A 20016-nucleotide genomic window follows, 5' to 3' on the forward strand; every position below is an offset into this window, starting at 1 on the left:
AATGCTCTAAATGGCTATGAGAAAGTGGACCACTTTGTATACCTAGGGTCCTTAATAACAAATGGTGGTGGCTGCACGCAAGAGATTCGCCGACGGGCTGGAATGGCTAAAAGTGCAATGACTAACCTCAAAAAGTTGTGGAAGAATCGAGGTATATGCCTTGGTACCAAGGCACGTTTGGTGCGGACACTGGTATTCTCCATCTTTATGTACGGTGCAGAAACCTGGTGCATCAAAAGCTTGGACAAGAGCAAAATCGATGCTTTCGAGATGTGGTGTTGGAGGAAGATGTTAAGTATACCATGGACCGCAATGAGAACAAATGAGTCCATTCTGAGAGAACTCAAAATCACCAAACGACTCTCAACAATCTGCCAGGAGAGGGCTCTTAGATTCTTTGGGCACATAATGCGGTCGCCACACCACAGCCTCGAACGTGACATCATACTGGGGCAAGTTGAAGGCAAGCGCGCTAGAGGAAGAGCCCCTGCAAGATGGTCGGATTCCATAAAACAAGCATGTGGTTCCATGCAGAGGGCAGCCCACATAGCCCTTGTTCGCGATAAATGGAGGGACATAGTTATTGGTCACGATCCTCAGTCATGAGGGAACGACGAAGAAGAAGAAGACGTATAAAATCGCTTGTTGGCAATCGACAACATACAAAGGGTATGGCGCCGAGCTTTGGCAACTGATATACCTATTGACTAGTAGCAAGGAAACAGCTAATAAAGTTGGCAGGTCGGAATGCCATTGTCACATCGAGAACAGTGTGACAAAGGAGAACCCTTTCCTGACACACGATACGAGATACAGGTTGGGCATTTCCTTGCAATTTATATTTATTTTATATTTACAAAACAATTGCAAACATTGTGCCTTCCAATTATCCTGTATCAAAAAATACTTTGAATACGTTTTGTGTAGGAAACAGCGAGCGAATAAAAGTTTTTCTTGGAAATCAGTTTCACAGGCCAATTAAAAATACGGTATAAGTACCTACCTACTTGAAAAATTCCCAGTACGGCTTGGGATGATGAATATCCTAGATATAATGCCTTATTTTTTATGCACTTGCTGTACAATCAAATATTACTAAACGTACAATACTCGTACTATCGCCCACACTGTTAACTGTACATTGGTGGACCTTGTGCCTTTTGTAATAAGGTCCACCGTTATACAGTTCTAACTGTTGATCAGATGGACAGTTCTAAGTGTTGCTGTTTGTACATTAAGTATTCACAGGTATGAGTAAATTTGCCACTTAGGATAACATTTCAAAACCAACACATACGCCATCATTGATCAACTCCCTTAAAAGCTTTCTAACTTGCAGCACGTGTAAGTTAATATGGCGTGATACGCAGTTAAGATGAAAGGGGACGAAATCACGTGACCGAATCCAACAAACGTCCCCATTTTCCTCTCTGGATACTAACATTACAAAAAATATTTAAGCGGAAATTGATGTTACTAACCAAATTCCTCATTCGTTTATTTTTAAATTATTACAAGAGATAGTAGCTTTTGAAATTTTGGTTTTGCTCCTAAATCTTATGTGTATTATAAGAATCAAAAAATTAAAAAATTCAAAGGGCATAGCAGTAGCATATATATTTCTATTATATTTTAGGGAGGAAACCGGGAACTACGTTTGTTGTATGGATAAGCGGTCGTCCACTATCTATCCTCTTAATCTTTTCAATTCAGCAAAATGAAGTATCAAGTAATAAAGCTGTTTTGTAAGAATCTAATTTAATCTAAAGCCCTTTTGTTCAGTATCTGATATAAAAATTATGAAATGATTATTGAGAACATTAATTACCAAAATTTAATGGTAGTACTGCTAGTAGCTCGGATGGCTGTTCGTTTTGCTGACACTATATAGAAAGAACACGCTCATCAACCGTTTTAACTAGCCTCACCCAAGGTGCTAAGTTTCCGGGGAGTTTGCTTAGGCTCTTTACAATATATAATTAGGTATGTAAACTGGCAAATAATTGGTGCGTTTCGTGTACCGTTCTATGCCATTATTAACTTTATATCAACTGAATAAGGTACATATGTGTGTACATGTTTATGACCGTTGGCTATACCCCGTCTTTTGAAACCCTCGAAATTTTTGTTCAAATAATTTTCGTAATCGGCTTACCTACATTCATAATGGGTAAACATTTTATCCCTAGAAAGTTGAAACAGGGTTTTGGGCCTCGGAGCACCACCAAAAGGTTCTTTTGCTTGAAACCAACTTAACCAACTGTGACGACGGCGTCATAGATTTACATATTGGCATGAATCATTCGTAAGCCGATTACGTTTGCTAATTTGATTGGAATACAATGTAACAGTTATTTGTGCAACAAGAGAGCAAAGTTAGGTTTTCCTATAAGTATTTCACAATCACCCCCTGTTCTATGTGTTTTTTTAGATAACACGAAAATTTCAGTAATTTCCCTATTTGTAAAATAATACATTCTTATTTAATAAAAGCAATCACATACATACGTGTATTGTACGGCCATACTGAAATTTTCTGGATTCTGATATATGAGACGATTTTTGGTAGGTACATATGCTCTAAGTATTAAATTAAGATGGCCAATTAAAGCATGGCATTAAATAGTATTTACGAGTATACTTTAAATTACCTTATATTTTCTGTTTTTTTAGGAATGGGTTATTTTCTTGTAGATAAAAAAGGGCAGAATATGGTTTGAATATGAATAACTGCGTTACTTATGACGCGCCCGTGCACGATTAGAATAACATTGTGGAGAGATAGATCAATATCCATATATCTAAGTACAATGCTTTGGCAATCAACAAGCTTTGAAGACTCGAGAAAATAATTTACCTACCCATTTATTTTTGATTTGTCAAATTACTTTCTCACACAATCTGCCTGATTAGATTGTGATATACGCAGGGTGTGTTCGACATCTGCTCTAGCCCGTTATGATAATAATATTTACTTATTTGTATCATCGCATTTTTTCTTTTGTGTGTAATTTACTTATACCATATTAATGTCAGCGGCCGATCGTAAGATCAGGTATATCGTGAAATTCCTAGGCATATCGTGAAACGTGAAAATCTTTGACTCGCTCCCTGAGCCGACGGAGCCCTGCTATGCGGGGCTTCTATTACTGGGCAGTTTGCCCTTCGAGCATCTGAAGCAACCTAACGAAACTATCCTACCTATATCTTGGATTAATGTGACTATCGTTAAAACATTACACAGGAACATTACGATCTGCACCAGGGGAGACACTCCCGACTTCTCGGTCGAACTTGGTTCCGTTCGGCTCAGCATTGCTCCGAGCAATTATTAGGGTTGGCCCCACAAGACTTCCTTGTGCGTGCACGACCACACGAATTTTGACAACTCTATAAATAGCCGAAAAGGATAGTGCTATATATTAGAAAGGCATAGCATGATTCGACCCTGAACCGCTGTCAAACTTCGGGTTTGCAGGAAGTGTCCTTTCTGTACGGTAAGTAGTACTATTTATTTCTTCTGTCCTGCACTAGGTACTTAAAATGACACGTGTCGTCGGTGCCCAATGTGTCGTGGCTGTATCGCGAGATTCGCGAGCAACGCGGCGGTTACGGCTCACGTACATTATATAGCGAACCGTGTATATTGTACCTATTTATCTACATAAAGGCACAAGAGCTAGCGGTCTTGACACAGACTCCAAGGCAGTGGCAGCACAGAAATAGAAAAATCACGCTCGCTTGTATCAAGTTTCTCAACTCAATTGCGGTTGAGTCCGTGGCTAAGAAATTTGATTCTCTTGTGTTTCTCAGCAAAATACGTAATCTAACTGACGTTTGTTTTGGAGCTCAATACCTATTTATTTACCTAAATGTTTAATTACCGCCGACATCATACTTATTAATACGACATGCCGTACGTGTATTAATAGACATAAAACGATCGATGGCAGTTCACAACTTTACATACATACTAATCATAAAAAATATAATTGAAGTCTATGATAATTACCCAGGTTATAAATAAGAAAATAAAACATATAATTTCTATACTTGTTATATGTTGTGTACATGTACCCTTTCCGTTTAGGCTTTAAACAGTTATTTTTACCAAAGTCTGGCATCCCAAGAACGATTAAGAATACCTACGCCCAGAATCGATTTGAATCTCACCCGCCAAACGTCAGATAAAACCGTTTTAGAGGTTCGTCTCGCAAAACGTTCGTAAGCAAAGGTCGGGTTTCGCGATATAAGTATATTCTTTAGAGATGCTATTTGCCGCGTGGTTTGTATAATATGTACCTACAGTTACGGGGATAGACATATAGGTATATATACGTAGGTACACATTTTCACTGTAATTTTCACTGTTATTATATTTACGTAACCTAGCCAGCCAACTGAAATTATATTTAATTTGGTACAAAGTAAAGATAATTTAATAAAATAACGGCTAAATTCATAAAGTTTTAATTAAAGTGTAATAAAGATGTATCTGCATATTTTCTGAAAGCTTTTGTTGGACACTCCAAATTTTAATATGTGCTTATAAAAACAACATTTTCTGTTTAAGTCAGACGACAGGCAAACCTGAAATGTTTAGCAAAAGGTACATATAAGGTATGTGTTATTTGTATCAAATAATCATGTTGTTTAGTAAACACCCTTTGAAATGTGTTTTTTTCGATTTGTGTCGGATGGAGAGCGGAAATCATGTTCGTGTTTGGACTCAACTCACAATCTACCTATGTACTTAATACCTAACCCTTACGCATGATGCCATTTTTGTGAAATTGGTTATATTATAGATGGTCAAGCAAAATTTGCCAGTAGAAAATTGAATGCAGCTAAACGTTTAATATTCTGGTTTAATCTACCAAGCTTTTTTAAAGGCCGTGGTATTTTATAAAACACGTCGGGTAATTTCGAATTATAGACAGGGTTTTTAAGCAATGTCTAAAATTCACGTTTGTTTTTTGTTTCAAGTTATATCTTTTGAAAAACATGTTGTCTTATTTTGCTTATTAATAATAGATTTTATTTCGTAATTTACTTACCCCATTTTTTAAAATTATGACCACTTAACCCTTTCTGCTCGTAGCGTATGGCGTTCGATGACATGGAATACGTTAAATCAAAATGAACCTATAATAGCCATTTTACGACTAATAAATTTTCTGAGTAAAATAGGCAGTCTCCCCTGATTACGTGAATTAAACGTATGAATAGGATCTGGACGACTGTTTCATTTAGGAGCACTGTGAAAAGGTCCGCCTGACCCAGTGCGTAATCTTTTTTTTCATAGGCTAAATCCTACCCTATTACCCACAACGGTACGAATTCGTTTAAAGGGGAGCTTACCCCTTTGTCGGCCCGCGCCAGTTTGTTCATCCGAACTCCTCATACGCACCGATGCCAATTTTTATTCCATTTAAGGCTCTTTGAATACCAATAGCCTTTCTTACAAATGCGTCGATCGTTCACGTCCGTAAGTAATTCAAATTACGAAGTCTATAGGCTATAATCTCATTTACGACGCAGTCATATTCAGCCCACCACCTATTACCGTGGGGAGACATGACGATTTAACTTTTATTCCAGTTCTCTTTGATATTTTTTCCCCTTCATTTGGATCACGACTTCTTTGCGTACATGTACCTATTATAAAAAAGTTAAAAACGGGCGCAGAAAACGCAATGAATTGAAATGAAAATCTTTATTTCAGGCAACTAGTGGCTCATACATTAATACCTTAAAACTAGCATACTACATATTATAAAAATATATTTTAAAACTAAACACTACAAAACACATTATGGCTGCGATGCATTACGCAACCCTGCAGTGTAATATCTATCACTTTTAAAGCTGCAGTAAACCCTATTACGTAGAGATCAAGACTTTTGCTAAAACAATAAAAACATCTTAACATAGGTAATTTTAGCCTGAAATATTTTCGTATATTCTTCACAGAAATTGATGTTTTGTCATATAGCTATACGATGTACTTTCGTAGTATTTTGTATTTAGAGAATATTCTGAAACGTGCGAAAAGACAAACTGTGCTAGTAAACCATCCATCCCTTAACCACGTGTACGTCTTGAAGGGATTTTCTTTATTGTTTGTTATCAAAACATTTCAGATACAATTCGTTATATTTGTAATATTCATGTGATGATTTTCAAGCCGTGTATTGCAAATGAAATCACTCCCTAATTTATGCCTATTGAATGGCTTATTTTATTCATATTAAATTGCACGTTGCGTTCTGAGCACAAAGATTTAGACCCGTTTTGCATTTACTCTAGAAACAAGTTTCAACAAAAGATTGTTCTCGTCCTCTTTTAAATATTTTTTTTAACTTACAAATATGGTACGAGTAGGTAACAGAAATAGTGACATGATTGCAGAGAAGAATTGTATTGTATAGCGTTTCAGTGTAAGTAGTTGCGAGGCGGGAATAATACTTTTCCCATTGTATACCCTAACAATAAATAACAATAAGCAAAGGCACTTAGAGCGCCATATTCCGCCATTCTTTAACCATCAAGAACCAGGCTGGTTCCAATAGCAGCCGTCCTGTGGGAGCCCCTTTTATGTATCTAATCAATTTACACCTTCTCGCAACGGCTTTACCGAGTGGGTGAAACAAAGAACAATATAACGGACATATCTGTAAATCTGTTATATACTGAGATAAATAATAAAGATGAAACGCGTCAATTTGACCCACGATATTATTTTCTACAAACATGTACATTTTGTAGGTACATATTGTTAAACTCATTGTTCACACCCGCACAAAAAGATTTCTTCGAAACTTAATCATCGGACAAGCTTTTGTTACACGGCGTACGGAAAGTAGTTGGCGCCCCTTTACACACTTACCAATAGCTAATAGAAATTGCAATTAATTTTAGCTGATCGCGAAATATTTAGGTACACCAGGAGTTCCTTTGAAAAACGGATTACCAATTTAAGCTGATTCCATACAACTTTTTAGCTGTCAGGTTTTAAAGGTCGACTGAACTTGCGATGGTCTAATTTATAATTATAAAAGTAACATATCAGACAACTATGACTATGAGTCAGTCAATATTCCACTAGGTATCACCATTGTTAAAAATACCTAATTACTCATTTAACATAGCTTTAGGCTTAACTAACAAGTAACATGTTTGTCGGTTGAAGGTAAGAACCTTATAATACTTATTACGGCTGAACTACTGAACCGATTGAGATGAAATTTGCGAAAGCATACGAGTAAGACGTGAACTGACACAGACGATTTCCACACGAGTACTGAATAAAGTAACAATAATTTAAGAGTTTACTTTGCCTATTTTACTAAGTTTGCGTGTTGAGTTGAAGCCCAAGAGAGTTTGATATGCGGTCACAGAAAAAGGAAACAAATTTTAGTATATAGGTACTTAACAATTTATTTGTTGTTTGACTTTTCTTTTTATCGCGTCAATAAATATCGGCTGCTATTTAACTGATCACCAGATTTAATAAAATTTAATACCAAAAAAATGTACTTTACCACCCTAAAATAATGAATGATCACCAAAATTATAACACCATTTTAATGTGAAATGATTACCAATTTTATTACATTTTACTATCCTATTAAAGGAAATGACACCAAAATAATCATTGTAAACCCAAAAATAGTAAATGACCGCCAAAATTAGAACTCCATTTTAATATAAAATTATAACCAAATTTTTAAATCTTGCTATCCTATTAAAGCAAATGACACCAAAATAATCATTCTACACCCGAATATAGTAAATGACCACCAAAATTGTAACCACAATTGTTTCTGTATGGGTCACAGATCAAACCTAACCTAACCCACTTTTCTAGTAGAATTTCGTTTCTGTAAGGGTCGCAGTTCAAACCTAACCTAACCCACTTTTCTAGTAGCATTTCGATTCTGTATGGGTCGCAGTTCAAACCTAACCTAACCCACTTTTCTAGTAGCATTTCGTTTCTGTAAGGGTCACAGTTCAAACCTAACCTAACCCACTTTTCTAGTAGCATTTCGTTTCTGTAAGGGTCGCAGTTCAAACCTAACCTAACCCACTTTTCTAGTAGCATTTCGTTTCTGTAAGGGTCGCAGTTTAAACCTAACCTAACCCACTTTTCTAGTAGCAATTCATTTCTGTAAGGGTCGCAGTGCTAACCTAGCCCACTTAACTGATAGCAGTACAAACCTAACCTACTTTTCTAGTAGCATTTCAGTATGCTCCTAGAAAAGTAGGTTAGGTTAGATAGGTATGCGGTGCGGGGTACGGGGGGTAGAGCGGGAGGGGCTAATAATTTTGGCAGCATTTTACTTTATTTGGTAATATGTATACATTTTTTGGTAATCATAGTGTTTATTTAGGTGAAAATATCGCATTAATTTGGTCTTCAAGATTTGGTGATCATTAATGATTTTTGGTAATCATTCAATATATTTGGTATTCGAATACAATTTGAAGTGCAGTCGTAATTAAAACGGTGGTACTTTTGTAATTTTAGGCCTTATTTTTTTGGTGTTCAGTAATTTTTTTTGGTAAGCATGATTTATTTTATTTAGGGTACCAAAGTATTTTTTGGTGGTCATTATATTTGTTGCCATAAATATCTACCTTTGTCGAAAACTTACAAAGTGGGAGAAAGTAAAAGCTGATTATGTGAAGTGACAGTACTTATCAGAACCAGTAACTAGTAGTAAAGCTACTCGTAATTATTGTGGCTCAGTGATCCTAAAAAGAGCCCTTGCCTCCGCAACGAGAGCGTGCCACCTGTCCCGATCCTGCATAACTTCCTGGGCCCCTATTTCACCAACGTGACAGGTGCGACAATTCGACAAGTCTCATTGTTGCTGACGTCACAGGCATCCATGGGCTACGGTTATCGCTTACCATCGGGCGGGCCGTATTCCTGTTTGTCACCATCATTGTATTATTAAAAAAAACTTTATTATATCGGCAAAAAACAGGTATTACAACCACACCGCCCGTCTGATGGTAAGCGGTTACCGTAGCCTATGGAGGCCTGTGACGTCAGTAACAGTGATGTCAACAATTGTCGGACCTGTCACGTTGGTGAAATAGGGGCCCAGTTACTGACGTGAAGGTGAAGCAGATCCTCCGCCACACTGTCTTATATGTGCCCGGTGGGTCGGCAGTCGGCACATATATCCAGCGATATACCGGGTGTGGCCTGTAACATGAGCAAAAAATTTAACTGTAGGCTGTACTCCTCATACTGACCAACATTTGTTCAGCGACTTTTAAAAATAACTTGTGGTTTGATTTTTAATACCCTTTAAAGTTTATTCTAAAGGCAATGTATTGCGAATTTTGTTATGTTTAAGGCGTGACAAGTAACGTCAATCACAATGATATGGCGTGGCGATGGCGTCTATTGAAGATAATATTTATTTTGTATGAAAAATAGGGAGTCTAAATACTTCATAATTTTTAAAAGTTGTTGAACAAAAGTGTCACCATTTGATGAGTACAATCTATGTTTTAATTATTTGCTCGTATTACAGGCCACACCCGGTATGTGCCGACCCACCGGGCGGCGACAATAAATTTCATTGTATAATACCTACATATTGAAATAGTTGTTATAATCGTACCTATATAGGTACGATTCATTATGTTTACGAGTATGTTACTTGTATATGCTCAATGTTCTTTTCGCCAACCTTTAGAATAGCTTTCTTTTAAAACCCTTAAAGTTAAAGTTCTGCACGAACTGTATAGGCTATAAATTGTCACGCCACGACGCAAGAGGGGGCGAACAACTAGGCACGCAGGTAAATCGCTTGTGCCTTGTATAGGTAGTCGATTTTGTTAACAGCGCCGCGACTCAGGTACTATGAAACAACCCATAGCTGATATAAGAAAATATTTTGTTAATGTTATATTATGTTACATTAAGGCAACACAAAACAGTGCCACTTTATAATTGATTTATTAAATGTAATTGTAACAAATAAATTTCGTTTAGTGCAACCATGGCATATAACATGCTTGAAATAAGTAGGTAAATACTTATACGTTATTAACTTATCAATATGGGTGCAGTAAAATGGAAGTCGGAGTCAGCTACTCTATACAGATTGTGCAGTAACAGAGTGTGGTAATGCCAAATTTCTCTGACGATATGATTTTTATAATGATACTTACACACTATGACATTACCATTTTCTGTCGGCCGGTACTGCTACTGTATGTTTCAAATAACCGTACGTATATTTTTTTTTCTAAATTGCATTAGAGATTCCAAATAAGTACTCATTCTTAGATTAAATAAAATGCCAAAATAATTATGTCTCCATGAAAAAATACGTCCGTTAAACGTACCAAGTTTTTAGAACAACAACTACATATGGGCTCAGTATAAGAAATATGATCTTATAAGATTTTTTCCATCTGGCGATTCAAGCAGATCAAGACTGATTACTGTTGCTGGGGAAAACCTGACCTTAATGTAAGGCTCTGGTAGACGAGAGGCGCAGATTGGATAATAAACATTTTGATGAGTTTCGCTTGTTTATGCGAAGGGAAAATTGCAACATTTTCCTTGAGCACTTATATATTATGCTGCATGATTTCATAACGCGGGGTGGCTAATTCTATCTGGTTAGAGCCATTTGCTACGGTTTTTTAGTGTTCCGTACAAAACTTTGTTTAAATGGGAGTATACATCATTGTAACAGTTTTGTGCTTCTACCAGCGAAATTACGGATATATATATTATATATATACCTAATTAATTACAAAATACCTTAGCTCAATCAGACAGCGAAAAGCGTTTCGAATTTAGCTTATAACCGCTCACTATTCTTCATCGTAGGTATTTGTTTAGGTGATAAATAAGTGTGGACACTGGCAACTAGAGTAGCTACATCTACAAAACCCTAAAAACAAAGTGAGGGGATAAGATTAGAATCAGATAGAATACATACATAAGTAAAAACGTGTAATAATTAAAATCAATATTTTGTAATTTAGTACTGTTACAGATTTCTTTTGATTTCAGCATAGGTACAAAATTAATCAAAAAAATTGGATCAGAACTCACCCTGTTACCCTTTGATCACTATTGAATTGAAGCAGTCATTCATTGATCAAATACGAGTATGTATAAAGTTTGATTTAAGTGTGACAGTTTATTATGGCAAAATATGGCAATGTATGTCAGTTTAGTTTGAACCCAACATCAAGGGTTAAGTGGTCCATCAAATACAGGCAACCACCGCACCGAAGCTCGGACGGGCGCGGTCGGCGGCACTAGACGTGTCCTATCCGTTCCGCAGATCGCTTCTCAAAGCCAGGAAAGCCCCCTAGACAAATTACATTTTTGGTGGCCTGCTCCGGAATCCGAGCATAAAATGCTCGTAAATCGTACAATGCATTTTTCAAGTTTGGTCAAGCCTGTAAAAAGGACACAATCACGTCACATCACTATAAATACACATAACAAACACAAAACGTACACTTTTCGATAATATACTCGTACCTACTTTCGTACTATCCTATCAGGATCTTTTTAGGGTTCCGTACCCAAAGGGTAAAACGGGACCCTATTACTAAGACTTCGCTGTCCGTCCGTCCGTTTGTCACCAGGCTGTATCTAACGAACCGTGATAGCTAGACAGTTGAAATTTTCACAGATGATGTATTTCTGTTGCCGCTATAACAACAAATACTAAAAACAGAATAAAATAAAGATTTAAATGGGGCTCCTATACAACAAACGTGATTATTGACCAAAGTTAAGCAACGTCGGTCAGTACTTGGATGGGTGACCGTTTTTATTTGCTTTTTTTTCGTTTTTTTTTTTGCATTATAGTACGGAACCCTTCGTGCGCGAGTCCGACTCGCACTTGCCCGGTTTTTTAAAACTTACAGCTAAAAATGTACTTTTAGTGCTGCGACCCGACCTGACTTCGGACGGGTTACACAATCTTAACAAGATATACACCTAGATATTTATGACGGAGCTATGAGGGAACAAGTTTAATCATAAACAAAAATAATAATGTAACCGAATTGAGAATATCCTCCTTTTCTTTAAGTAGTTGGTTAAAATAATAATAAACATTTCTATTGTATACTTTGCACCGAACTATTCTGTCGGCCGCATGAATATTGTATAGGGTGGTGAGGTTCAGAATAGGTAATTATGTGCTTATCATGATAGAGTAGCGCTATCTATACGGTTCCCCTAAAACTTAAGGAGCCATCAAAACTCTCGAACCGAACGACCTGCGCGTGGATTCCTTTTTATAGTCAACCTAACGGTAGAAACACGGAATATTTATTAGCTAACCGGCAACTATATGAATAATGCATCATCCTCAGCTGCATTTTGGGAAAGGAATAGGAAGCCTTATTTGTAAACTGCCGCTTAACAGCCAAAGCCTAGTCCAACTTTTTAATTAAATAAACTCTTTGTTTCTTAGCTAACAAGCTAAGAAAACTACTACTGAGATAGCTTTTAAGCAATGTAATTATTTTAAGAATGTTTGTCGGAGGAACTTATCTAGTACTGCGGTTGCATGTACCTACGATTTATAACATAAAGTTGTACCTCTCTTACTAGCAATAAACTTCTAGTACTTAAATGTAATTTTTGAATATTCATATAATAAAATAATGTAGGTAAGCCTTTGTCTACACATAATGTGAGTACTTACACTGTACCGTGCGCCAGGGTATCTGTCGTTAATGGCAGGCAGTCGGGACCATATGTAACTCTTAAGTGTCGGCCAGTAGTAAAGCCATCCGTACGTTTACAATTACATTTCCTGTCAACGTTGTCTATAAAACTGGGTACTGGGCCGGAGATTTGGGCAGCGATTTGCCGCCTTTACGGTCAGTGGATTCCACGTCAGACACGTGACAGTCGGGCCCGTGTCGCTCGCTGCGTAAAACTTCGTAATTCGTGAGGCTATTACGAGAATATCTTTCTTCGAAGGTACACTTGAACCCTTTAACTTAACACACTGCGTAAAGCTCAAGTTTACTTGTACAAGTTTGTATTGACCGATGGGTCATATAATGTTAATATTCGAACAAACTTTTTGAACTCTGATGACAGCGGCAAATATAGATACTCGTATTTGGAGAGAAGGATCCTTCGCTATTGATCGAGAGTAAATTAAGGTAATATGACGACATGTGTGATTTTACATTTGTACCCTAGTTTCATGATTTTACACATTCGAAAGGCAATTATTTTAAGCTCCTGATACCAGAAGATCCGATTTTACAATACAATCTGATCACCTTGCGTATCGAGGTTTATCGCTCTCCATGCTGGGCATTCCTAGGAATTCTAGGGGTCACTTGAGGCCGAACCTCATTATTGGCTTTGAGCCTGGAAAAATGACTTATAAAACTGTGGTAAAAAGTAAATGAAAATGATGTTCAATACTTTTTGACTTGCCGTCAGCTAAGGTATTTGCTATAGAGATCATAAAAAGATTAAAATATCCAGATAACATTGTTGAAGGCGTTTCTGATGAGAAAAGTTTACGATTTAATAATTTACCCCAACTTTTTTTTAGATAATGGCCGTTCTTTCAAACTAACAATGAATTTTGAAAGTAATTTGAATAACTCAGATCGCCCAATTATATCTTCGCAACTTATGGCACCGTCATCATTACCGAAGCAGTCGCTCTTCTTCGAGCCACATTATTAGAGTTCCGTATTCCGAAATATTTAAGAAAGGAAAAGGGGACGCCCGCTTCTCCACACAAACGTAGTCTCCATTTTTAACATTGTAACACTTTAGGGTAGGCACCCAGTGTTATAAACGTCTGAATGTTATTATAGATAGGCACTTTATAGGTTAGAAAAGTAGATGTTTGTTTGGTAAGAATTTGGTGGTTAATATACGTTCCACACAGGTATTAGAGTAGATAGGTCAAGGTCGGAGACCAGTAATGTTGTTTTTAATCTTCATATATACGCTTTTGGCTATATTTAGAGGATAAAACTTACCGGAATGGTAGGTCATCAACCATCTATAAATCGTCGCATTTAGCGCATCCATTATTCGTTCCTGCGTTGTGCTGGGACATAAATACTTTGTTTTCGTTGGAGTTTACACATTTCGCAATTGAAATACATTTGTAACATGGTTATACTACGTATAAATGGCTTTAACTTGGTAAAACGGGTTGAAACAGGGTTGTTTTCTGTCGTCATAAACATTGACGTCCGTCAATGACAGTTGGTTTGTTGTCTGTGGTTTGGCACAAACAATCAGTCATACATAAAGAGTATTTATGAATAAACATTTAGTATGTGTTCTTTTATATTTTGCAATTCGTAGTTATAAATAATGTCCTTATTTTTAGCTTTCGAAATTAGTAATTCTTTTTATTTTTGGTGACTTCGGTTTTCTGTAAATTGGATCCGGTCAGTTGCGATGTCATTGAATGGGAAGTTTTCCATTCACCACTTTGTCTGTGGCTTTTGCCATTTGATTTTTCGCTTGATCACTGGAATATTCCGTGACAAGATGTAAGACGTAATTTCGACATCAGGTCGGCAATTAATTCATGGGGTATGTATTTTATTTAAAGATTGTATTTCCTAAAACTCGGTTAAATTCGGTGTTCAATGTTTTAATCGTTGATATATTTTGTTCCAGCTTGGCCCAAAATATGATTAACCTAGCTTCCTATGCGCCGGTAATGGCGGCATAACCTTTTCACCTCTTTCAAACCAACTTGGTGAGTTGTCCACACTTTCTAAATATACGGAAGGAAAGGCGAAGTTGTTTATTGTCAATTGCAATTAGCTAATGTCGTGTTTTGGTGTGATTTTCCAGCAATTCCTTGACAAAGATGAGACATCATCTTGTTTCACCGCGTGCGCATACGTCGCCACGTCTGGTGTCTAATATAAGGGACTCGGCTTAGAAACCGGTAAGGATTTTTTAATCTAATTATTTCCGCAAGCTAAATCGCGCTTTGTCCCAATTAAATTTAAAATATAACTTGTTATAACATAACCTCTCTAAAACCTAGAACATTCTCTTTGTTTCTAGGGTCCCTTCTTGGCTTGGCCTGTCCCTTGGCTTGCCTTCTTCATCTTCTTGGCCCTATGGCTTTTGGAAGATCTAGGATGGTGTCGCACCATGCTAGTTGAGAAGCCGTCTTCTCCACTTAATTTTTGGACTCGAGGTGAAGTGTTTATACGATAAAACTGTGAGTTAAAAACTTATATTTACATTAGTGACTGTGTTCCTTTGCTGGAAAGGATAAACAATATTTAAGTCTGAATTTCTTTTTAACGTGAACTTTCTACATGGTAAATTCTATTATTAATATGAAACCTGCAATTCCTATGTAGGATTTTGTGTGTAATACAGGCCCAAATATGCCTGAGATGTACTTAAGTTAAATTTAATTAGTAATAGTTACGGTACGTAATTTAAATGTTAAGTCTCGAGGCCGCAGCAGGTCTTATTGTGATGTAAAGTGAATAAAAGTATTTAGTAAATAAATTTGTATTTTCATTTGGATATGTCATACGTTTGATGAGTATAGTATCCAGGCGTCCTACTTTAAATATTTGGATATCTATTCTCACTCCATAGTGGCAGAAACCACGACCCTATCTATGCTCGTAGTTAGCCGTAAGCATTTTTGAATTTTTAGGTAGGTAGATCTTGGGGGTTCTGGACCACTTACCCAGAGTTCACCCTCACCTATTAGAGTGGCGCCCAACGTGGGGCCTATGGAGTATGACATTTCCAAGTGAAACATTTTAGAAATATTTTAGTATTAAGGTTTTTATATGTAAAGGGAATTGCAAGTTGTTGTTTGAAGTTGTTGTTTGAAGGTGTTGTTTGTGTTGGAGGTTAAACTTATAAATTTAACCAACTTATAAATAAAGCTATACTTTATACGCTAAATAATTAGCTATACTTAAAGAGATTTTCTCAATATTCTAAAATACTTTAAAAGGGTTAAAATCTAATAAAATTTTAACTTATCTTTAAAATATTATAACTCTATACTGACTTACTTCTGATATTACATATCAATCTCGAAAAATGGATTTCATAAAAGCTGGTTGTAAAATCACCCATTTACATAAAGACGAAATGTCACATGAATTAGCGATTCGCAGACTTCCGGTTAATCCCATCTCACGTAGATCCAGTCTGTGTCAAGCTTTGAAACAGACTGCAGATTTAGCCAAAAAGGGTAGTTTAAAGTTCCCGGACTTGGTAATAAGTAATGAAGCTTCCGAATTAGAACTCTGTCAGCATAAGGTAGAGGAGATAGAGTTAGAAGCAAAAGGGGAATTATCAGCAGCGGCGATCGACAGGCTATCCTCGCGTTGCAAATATCTATTGTGTCGTATTTCACGGTTGCCTCAGGAGACCGAAGCGGTACTTCTGTTGAAAACGTTAATTACTTCTTTATTGGATCGGTTGAATGAGCAAGGCTCTTCTGCGTCGTCTGGTTCAGATGATGACTTTCAATCTCCTAACGAATCTCGTATTGTTAGGGAGATTATTTACAAAACGGATAAGACTTTTAATATAAATTCTTTAAATTTGAAATTTAAAGGTGACACTTGTGTTCGTACTTTCCTGTCTCGCCTCGAAGAGTTGCGAGATGCTAGAAGAATTTCTGAAAGCCGAATATATAGAGGTTTTCCTGAGATTCTCGAAGGTCCTGCGTTGTCGTGGTTCCGGTCGCAACGTACGAAACTTACTACTTATAAAGAAGTCACCGCGGCTTTACAAGATGAATTTGATATACCTGATTTGGATCATCAGTTGTTACAGGAAATACGGGCTAGGACTCAAGCCAAGTCTGAAACTATTGTTTATTTCGTATCGACCATTCTAGGAATGTATGAGCGTCTTGCAAAAGAGGTTCCTGAACAAGAAAAGCTGGATACTATGATGAGAAACATTCGTCCGGAGTATTCCAAAGATTTAGCTTTACATGACATAGGATCGATTGAGCAGTTGAAGTCGTTGTGTAAACGCATCGAACTAGCACAGGTTAAGGCTAAACAATTTCGTGAACCGGTTTTATCAAACCAGTCAAATAATTCTTCATCAGAACATCCACCAAAGAACGTTGAACCTAGGAATAAGTCCTTCCAGTCTCGTTTTCCTAATTCGTCCAGAAACTTTGTTGCTGCGGCAGCACAAAGCTCTTCTCAACTAAAATGTTTTAGATGTGGTAGGTCCAACCATAACACTAAAGAGTGCAAGAGCTCTAGAGATATCGTTTGCTTTAAATGTGGAGAAAAAGGGGTGAAAACTCCCGAATGTGTTAAATGTAACTCCAAGACAAAAAACTAAATAAGGTCTTTTCTGTTAATAATAAATGTCGACCTTCTGCTCCCTATCGCGCAGAAAAGACGATTTTCTTTAATCCTCCAAAGGGAGACAATAGGGTATATGCGCTATTGAATATACTTAACTTGAATTTCAAGGCATTGTTAGATTGTGGTGCCAGTGTTAGTTTCCTGGGCCACAACAGCCATTTAGTATTCGCCACAGGTGGGATTCCTATTCAAAAACATACGAAACCTGTTATGGTGAACGTAGCTGACGATCATCGAATCGTATCTACTGAATATATGGTTTTACCAGTAAATTATAAAGGTCAAGTTAAACTTATACACTTTAATATTCAACCGGAGATTGCCACTCCAATGGTACTTGGTTTGAACTTTTGGAGAGCCTATGGATTAGCTCCAGGCCTCATTACTGATATAGAAAAAACTGATTCTCATTATATTGCTAGTCTTGACGCTTTACCGTCAGAGACAGGACTTACTACTTATGACTCTTTATCTTCTGAACAAAAGTCTCGACTTGAGGCTACTAAATCTCTTTTTGATCAAATTGATACTGATAAGGTTGGTTTGGGAAAGACTCACTTAATGGAACATGTTATAAATACCGGAGATACTCCTCCGATAAAACAAAAATATTATCGACTTAGTCCTTTTAAACAAGCTGCACTAGCTAAAGAGGTAGATCGTATGCTGAAAGAAGGAATTGTCGAACCTTCTCATTCCCCATGGAATTCTCCTGTCGTTATGGTGGAAAAACCTAACGGAGACTTAAGACTTTGTTTAGATAGTAGAAAAGTAAACGCAGTTTCAAAATCTGATGCGTATCCCGTACCACATGTTCAATACATACTGGATAATTTACGCGATGCGAAATTCCTTACCTCTCTTGATTTGAGTGCGGCATATCATCAGATTCCTCTTAGTGAAGACTCCAAGGAGAAAACTAGTTTTACTGTACCAGGAAAAGGGTTATTCCACTATAATAGAATGTGTTTTGGTTTGGTAGGCGCTTCTGCGACTATGCAACGTCTCATGGATAACCTCTTTACTTCACATTTTGATCACAAAGTCTTCTGTTATATTGATGACATAATTATTTGTACTTCCGATTTCGATGAACACATAAGATTACTTAAAGCGGTTTTTGAAAAATTAAAATCAGCAAATTTAACTATTAATATGAAAAAGTCATCCTTCTGTAGGAGTGAACTGAAATATCTAGGATATTTAGTTGATAGATACGGTCTGCGAACCGATCCATCTAAAATTGATGTAATTTTAAATTTTCCTACGCCTAAAGATGCTAAGGATATTAAACGTTTTCTTGGAATGTGCGGTTGGTACCGTCGTTTCATTAATAATTTCGCAAAGATAGCTCGTCCCTTATCTCGCTTAACGAGTAAGAAAGTAAAATTTGAATGGACAAATGAAGTTAACGATTCTTTTAACATACTTAAATCTGCCTTAGTTTCGTCACCTATTCTTAAATGCCCTAACTTTAATGAAAGCTTCTATATACATACGGATGCATCTTCTTACGCCGTAGGCGCGGTCTTGACTCAGTCTTATAATGGGATCGATCATCCGATCGCATACTGCAGCCGTACACTTAACCAACCAGAGACGAACTATTCGGCTACTGAGCGCGAACTCTTAGCTGTGATTTATGGTCTCGAGCAATTTCGTGCATATGTAGAAGGGAGAAAATGCTATATTATAACTGATCATGCATCTTTAAAATGGTTCCAAAACTTAAAAAACCCTACTGGACGATTAAATCGATGGGCGTGTAGATTAAGTCAATTTAACTTTGAAATTATTCATCGGAATGGCAAAGAACATGTCATACCTGACTGTCTTTCTCGTATTCAGGTCAGTTCTATAAATTCTGTTACTACTCAAGACCCTTGGTATCTTGATATATATAAAAAGGTATCTGAAAAACCTTCTCTCTTTCCCAACTTTAAAATTGAAAATGATAAACTTTTCCGTTACTCTAAGAATAAGTATCGTCTGACAGCTCAATTTGACTGGAAGCTGGTACTCCCTTATGAGCACCGAAATGAAATCTTAAATAAGTATCATGATGATCCTACTGCCGGTCATTTTGGCGTGGCTAAAACCCATTCCAAAATAGCGGACTTATATTATTGGCCTACGTTGTTTCAAGACGTGAAAGAATACGTCGATTCTTGTGAAATTTGTAAAACTTATAAACCTGTTAATTTAGCTCGTCCTGGCTTGATGGGTAATCCCCGACGTATATCGTCACCAGGCGAAGCCATATCTTGTGATATTCTTGGTCCCTTTCCTCCGTCTTATTTGAGAAATCAGTATCTTTTTGTATGTGCTGATTATTTCAGTAAGTATGTGACTTTGTTTCCACTACGCAACATAACTGCGAAAGCTATAGTTAAGTGTATGGAAAAAGGGATATTTGTTATACATGGGGTTCCTAAATATATATTCTGCGACAATGGTGTTCAATTTACTTCAAAAGACTTTCGAGACTTAATGTCCAAATATAATGTCCCTCATATTTTCTATAACCCTAGATATCATCCTCAGACGAATCAAACGGAACGAGTGAACCGTGAACTTGTAAGAACTATTGCTTCATACGTGCGTTCTGATCACCGTAACTGGGATAAGAAC

At 36.9% G+C, this 20016-nt stretch overlaps 3 protein-coding genes across 4 annotated transcripts in view; all 3 read left to right on the forward strand.

Annotated features, from left to right (window-relative positions):
- Positions 1 to 9893, forward strand: part of LOC134678927 (peptidyl-prolyl cis-trans isomerase Fkbp12-like) — a 207818-nt gene extending 197925 nt beyond the window's left edge. Inside the window, exon 4 of the mRNA XM_063537684.1 lies at positions 9879 to 9893. Within this exon, the coding sequence (XP_063393754.1) occupies position 9879 (1 nt within the window). The 3' untranslated portion in view covers positions 9880 to 9893. The remainder of the gene's footprint in view (positions 1 to 9878) is intronic.
- Positions 1 to 20016, forward strand: part of LOC134678918 (insulin-like growth factor-binding protein complex acid labile subunit) — a 66112-nt gene that overhangs the window by 28303 nt on the left and 17793 nt on the right. The gene's annotated exons all lie outside the window — the stretch shown is intronic.
- On the forward strand, positions 13813 to 18731 carry LOC134679209 (uncharacterized). 2 transcript variants are annotated; one of them, XM_063538087.1, is made up of 2 exons: positions 13813 to 14954; positions 15077 to 18731. In XM_063538087.1, the coding sequence occupies exon 2, from the start codon at positions 16088 to 16090 to the stop codon at positions 17357 to 17359; it is 1272 nt and encodes a 423-aa protein (XP_063394157.1). In that variant the 5' UTR covers positions 13813 to 14954; positions 15077 to 16087; the 3' UTR covers positions 17360 to 18731. The 2 variants fall into 2 exon arrangements, with proteins under 2 accessions (XP_063394157.1, XP_063394158.1); XM_063538088.1 differs by having other exon boundaries at positions 13813 to 14759; positions 14858 to 18731.

Source organism: Cydia fagiglandana, chromosome Z (genome assembly GCF_963556715.1).
Source record: "Cydia fagiglandana chromosome Z, ilCydFagi1.1, whole genome shotgun sequence".
Taxonomy (NCBI): domain Eukaryota; kingdom Metazoa; phylum Arthropoda; class Insecta; order Lepidoptera; family Tortricidae; genus Cydia; species Cydia fagiglandana.